Source organism: Acanthisitta chloris, unplaced genomic scaffold (assembly GCF_000695815.1).
Source record: "Acanthisitta chloris isolate BGI_N310 unplaced genomic scaffold, ASM69581v1 scaffold22755, whole genome shotgun sequence".
Classification (NCBI taxonomy): domain Eukaryota; kingdom Metazoa; phylum Chordata; class Aves; order Passeriformes; family Acanthisittidae; genus Acanthisitta; species Acanthisitta chloris.
In genome coordinates this window covers 34018-39002 of record NW_008673528.1, presented here as the reverse complement: position 1 = coordinate 39002, position 4985 = coordinate 34018, and the positions used below count along the sequence as shown (strand labels likewise).

Sequence of the window (4985 nt, the reverse complement as noted above, 5' to 3'; positions counted from 1 at the left end):
GCAGCTCACCATTTTGTTTACGTGGATTAAAGGAGATTTCACCTTACCTAAGGAATTCCCACCCACAAGCACTTCCCCCGGTTTCAGTGTCACCAGTTCCTCTCTGGGTTCCTGTTCAGCCCCAAGTGGCACCAGCTCTCAGTGTGTGCTGTTGGCTCAGTGCAGAACAGCCCCAGCTCCCTCTGGCAGAGGGAGAGGAGATTCCATCCCTGCACCCAAACCCTGCCTTGCCATCCCCCAGCTGCAGTACAGGAATTCTCAGCCACTCCTATAACCAGTTCACTACATGTGTGCTGCAAAACACACAGAGCAGAGCTACAGCAAGTGTTAGCTGTGGGTACATACATCAGTGGCTTTCTTCTCTGCCTGCTCCAGTTTCTCCTGGGCGTCTTTGAGAGCCTCTGAGTACTTGTCCAGCTCATCTTCAGTTCCTTTCAACTTCTTCTGAAGAGCTACCAGCTCATCCTCTACCTTTCAGGAGAGAAAAACCCCAAAGTGAACATCCTGATGCAGTATCAGAGTTTCACCTGATAAAACCTCTGAATACTGTTAGTTTTAACCCAATACAACATGCAGAGAGTCACAAATGACCAGATCAAAGTTCTGCTGGGGACAGCACTCTGAGTTGCAGTTGCCAGGCAAAGATCATTACAAACATCTCATCCTTGAACAACATTCCCTGCTGCCACACACACAGGATCTGGTTTAATACATAACTTGGTATCAGTCCTTTTTCACCTCATTTTTGCTCTGGACTCTCTAACACCCTACAGCCGTTAGTGCTGCAGGCTAATTATAAACGGCTTAATTGATGTCCTTGTGTTTGTTTCTGTTACCTGGTGATTTATTGGGAAACTATTCGGTTCCTGTACAGCTGGAAAAAATGAGTGGTTGTTCCCTAATCGCCTTTGTGTGTGGTTCAGGACAGTTCAACCCAAACGAGATACCCTGGAAGTGGGAGGGAGCAGGGCTGGTCTTGCTGTGGGTGGAACCTGGTGACCTCGAGAGAGGTCCCTTCCAACCTGGATTCTTCCCTAATTGTGGCCCAACGAGATATGCTCGATCCTGCCGTGGGGCTCTGGCTCCTCCACACCATATAAATCCATATTGTTCCCTAGAATGGGGCTATTTATATCCTGCTGGGAGACTGTTTAATGACAAACAGTCTCATGCTCCCCCAAGAATTCCCTTATCAGAGGCTTGCTGCTGATAAGGGTGGGCCCATCTGCTCCAGCCTTTCATTTGCAACACAAAACAGCTCAGTCTGCCCAGGCACTGATTTACCCGTTTAGCTCTGCCTTCAGGGAGATTTAGTCTGTCAAAATAGTTGGTGTTTTAGTGCACTTCCTTCACTCTGGCTACGAGTTTTAAAGGCATTTTTGGTAGTGTGCTATTGTGGAATGTTGGTGTGTTGCAGGAGTTTTACTCAGAGTAACCACAGAGTGTGAGAGAACTTGTTTGGATGCTCTACCAGAGGAGAGTGAGAGAGAGTGAGAGTGAGGATGAAGGTGCTGCTGCCTCTGTTCAGGACATTCAAATCACCTCTTGAGTACTGTGCCCACATTAAAAGTTGAAAAATTCGAGACAACTCAGAGGAGTAAGATCAAAGAGTAATTTTTTTGAAAGAAAAAGAAGTATTAGGCCAAATGAATGCTAATCTATCAGAGCAGTCTGGAAGATGTAGTAGAAGCAGCCAAATTTAGAGCAGGTAAAAGGGAAATATGTGGTAAATTTACAAGGAGTGAAAACTTGAGTGTAGCCAACTTACATTTCAAGATCCTTCTGAAAGCACTAAAGCTCAACGAGGAGGGAAACACACAGAATAAAGACATTGAAAAGCAAAGGAGTATGTGACAACATTTCCATGAAAACTCAGTTCAAAGAAGAGCATTGAAATGAAGATATTTCTGATGATTCCTGACAAAAAAAATAATAGAACATATCCCCTGTTGAGTCTCAGCTCTCAGGGGCACTCTGAGCACCAAGGACTCCAAATGAACATTATTAATTCACTCCAAGGAGAGGCTTAATTAATGTTTAGACACAGTTGGCTCTATTAGCACCAGTCCTACAGGTGTCAGGGTTTGCAGCTTTGATTTGAAGGACGTAAAGGCCTTTTCCAGGGAATCAAAAGCACAAGAAAATTAAGTCAATTCTGTAAGGTTCACGAAAACTTAGGCAAAGTGCTGTTAATAATCAGTGGGTGATGTTAATTTTGCAGAGACTCAGATGGCTGAGAAGTCACTGCCTGGCTCTGGCTGTAGGAGCGTAACAAGAAAGCAAAAAACTTCAAAAGGAGATTAACAGCAAACCTGACTTGGAATTATTTTGCTTTCTGAATCAGAAAATTGCAACAGGGTATTTTGCTACACTTGTTTTCACAGCTCACACACAGGCACTGGTTTTATTTCCACCTACCTGCTTGCATTTATCCTCAGCTGCCTTCTTATCTGTCTCAGCCTGCTCCGCTCTGTCTATGGCATTCTCCTTGTCCAGCTTCAGCATCTGCATCTTTTTCTTGATAGCTTCCATTTTTGCTCAAGGAGAGGTTGGATCTGTCACACAACTGAAAGAATTCCAAGAGTGAAGTTGGATGTTTTTAACAGCTTGGGCAAAAGGAAGAAGTTATACCCAAGCAAGTCCCAGGAGAAAATGAGCTCAAGTGGTTGTAGAGAGCTTTAAACCCAGAGACCCCTGGACAAAACCCAGATCTTGTGGCCTCCTCTCTGATCTTCCATCCACAGCCGTGCTAAGGAATGAGCTGGAACAGGCTCACTAGAGGAATCTTCACCACTCCATCATCTCCTTATTTGGGTCCCGTTTTCTTAAAGAGAAAACTGTTTCCATTTTTAAGCTTCTGACAGAAGCAAAAGTGTTGACATATGAACACATGCTGGAAACAAAGCTGATTAGCACCCGTTTGTGTGTGCAGAGCAATGAACCAGCCCAGCAGATCTATGGGGATGGCCTGGCTCCTGGGAAGAATGGCATAAGGCTAGAATGAAGGGAAAGATCTTTTTAGATTGCTCCAAAATAACTCCATGCATTAAATAAAAAATTGAATCAAATCTGGAGCTAAATGTATGATATAAAAAGATGTAGGATATGAGACAGCAGGGGGTTCTTTTTGCTGTAAAAATAAGCACTGGTGTTAAGGAACTAGCTATAATCTGTGCTAGTATAACACATAAGAGAGCTCAGATTTAGAAAGCGAGTTCAGGCTCGAGGCACTCAGTGAAGTCCTTGAAATTTCCCTCAGTGAGTACTTGGGGAACTGAACTGAACATACACCTGAAGTCACAGGCTGATGAGCACAGGAAATGATCTCTGATGTTTGAAGGAGTCACCTTCTCTCTGTCAGGCAAGAGCAGCTCTGGGAAGAACACCAGGAGCAGCTGCACTGAGGACACCAACCAGAGCATCCAACAGCCCCAGGACGAGCCCTGTGTCCTTTTGCTGCTCTATTGAACACATCCCAGATTAAATTTAGGTTAGATATTAGGAAGATTTTCCCTGTGAGGGTGGTGAGACACTGGCACAGGTTGCGTGGCTTCCTCAAACCTGGCAGTGTTCAAAGCCAGGTTGGATTTGCCTTGAGCAACCTGCTCTGGTGGGAGGTGTCCTTGCCCAGGGCAGAGGTTGGGGCTGGATGATGTCTAAGCTCCATCCCAACCCCTAAAATCCTATGATTCTATGATCCCCATACTGCTCTCTCCATCCCTGCATATGTGAGGGCTTCACACCTGCCTTGTTTTCACTGCACTGATGTGCTGCACTGACCAGGGCAGCACTCCCTGACCCTGTCCCTGTGTGGAGTCACAGAGCATCCTGAGCTGAGAGTGACCCACAAGGTACAAATCCAACTCCTGTCCCTGCACAGACACCCCAACAATGCACCCTGAGAGCATTGGGCAAACACTCCTGGAGCTCTGTCAGCCTTGGGGCTGTGACCACTGCCCTGGGGAGCTGTTCAGTGCCCAAACACCTCTGGATGAAGACCCTTGTCCTGATCTCCAACCTAACCCTGTTCAGTGCCCAAACACCTCTGGATGAAGACCCTTGTCCTGATCTCCAACCTAACCCTGTTCAGTGCCCAAACACCTCTGGATGAAGACCCTTGTCCTGATCTCCAACCTAACCCTGTTCAGTGTCCAAACACCTTTGGGGGAAGAACCTTGTCCTGATCTCCAACCTAACCCTGTCCCAGTGCCCAAACACCTCTGGGGGAAGAACTTTGTCCTGATATCCAACCTAAACCTCCCTATCCATATATTTCCCCAATTCTTTCCCCACTCCAGGTCCCGTTGAGCACCCAACGACCCTTTCCCCCCAGTCTGTGCTCCCCCCGGCCCTGTGCTCCCTCAGATGATGCTCAGATGGGTCCCCCAGACTCTCCATGCCCTCACTCCTTCCCTCAGGAGCTCCGACAGCATCCCCAGCCATGAGAGCACTGGGAAGCTCAGCACAAACCCCACAACTCCCCCATCCTTTGAGGCGAGCTAGCACAGCCCTGAAAACCCTTCAGGCACTGCAAAAACTACCCTTTTATCGAGCTAAACGTGACGGCAGAACAGACACAAAGCCACCACCCGTGGGCAGCGCCAGAACTCTGCGAACTGCCCCAGTAACCCCACTAGGCTGTCAGTGCACTCGCAGGGCTGAGGTTTGGGAACGGTTTATTGTTATTTAAGACAATAAAAGGGAACTGGAGCCTCTTTCCCCTCCCCGCCCCAAGATGGCGGCCGGGGGCGCCCGCGGGCTGTGCTGAGGCGGCGCCAAGATGGCGGCGCGGGCGGGTTAGCTCGCCCCTCATGAGTTTCCCGCGCTCTGCCGCTTGGGGCTCTTGGTGCTTTTTTTCTTTTTTTTTTTTCTTGTTTAATAAAGTAATAATCGGAGTTTTTCTCCTCTCACATTGCTGTGTGCTGGGAAAGCCTTGCTGCAGCGGCTCGGGGGGGGTGTGACTCTGCCCATTGCCGCCCAAGAGA

The 4985-nt window shown here is 47.8% G+C and overlaps 1 protein-coding gene across 1 annotated transcript; it reads right to left on the bottom strand.

Moving 5' to 3' along the window:
- Positions 1-316: 316 nt before the first annotated feature.
- LOC103802524 (tropomyosin alpha-1 chain-like) lies at positions 317-2798 on the bottom strand. The gene is made up of 2 exons (XM_009075007.1): positions 2419-2798; positions 317-471 (listed from the first exon to the last, which is right to left on the bottom strand). The coding sequence occupies exons 1-2, from the start codon at positions 2530-2532 to the stop codon at positions 328-330; spliced, it is 258 nt and encodes an 85-aa protein (XP_009073255.1). The 5' UTR covers positions 2533-2798; the 3' UTR covers positions 317-327.
- Between the last annotated feature and the right edge of the window lie 2187 nt (positions 2799-4985).

Bases quoted from the DNA above. Each gene is read 5' to 3' on its own strand.
- LOC103802524 (XM_009075007.1), bottom strand. From the start codon at position 2,532: ATGGAAGCTATCAAGAAAAAGATGCAGATGCTGAAGCTGGACAAGGAG. The intron at 472-2,418 runs GTAGGTGGAAAT...CTCTCCTGAAAG, and splicing joins CTGAGGATAAATGCAAGCAG to GTAGAGGATGAGCTGGTAGC.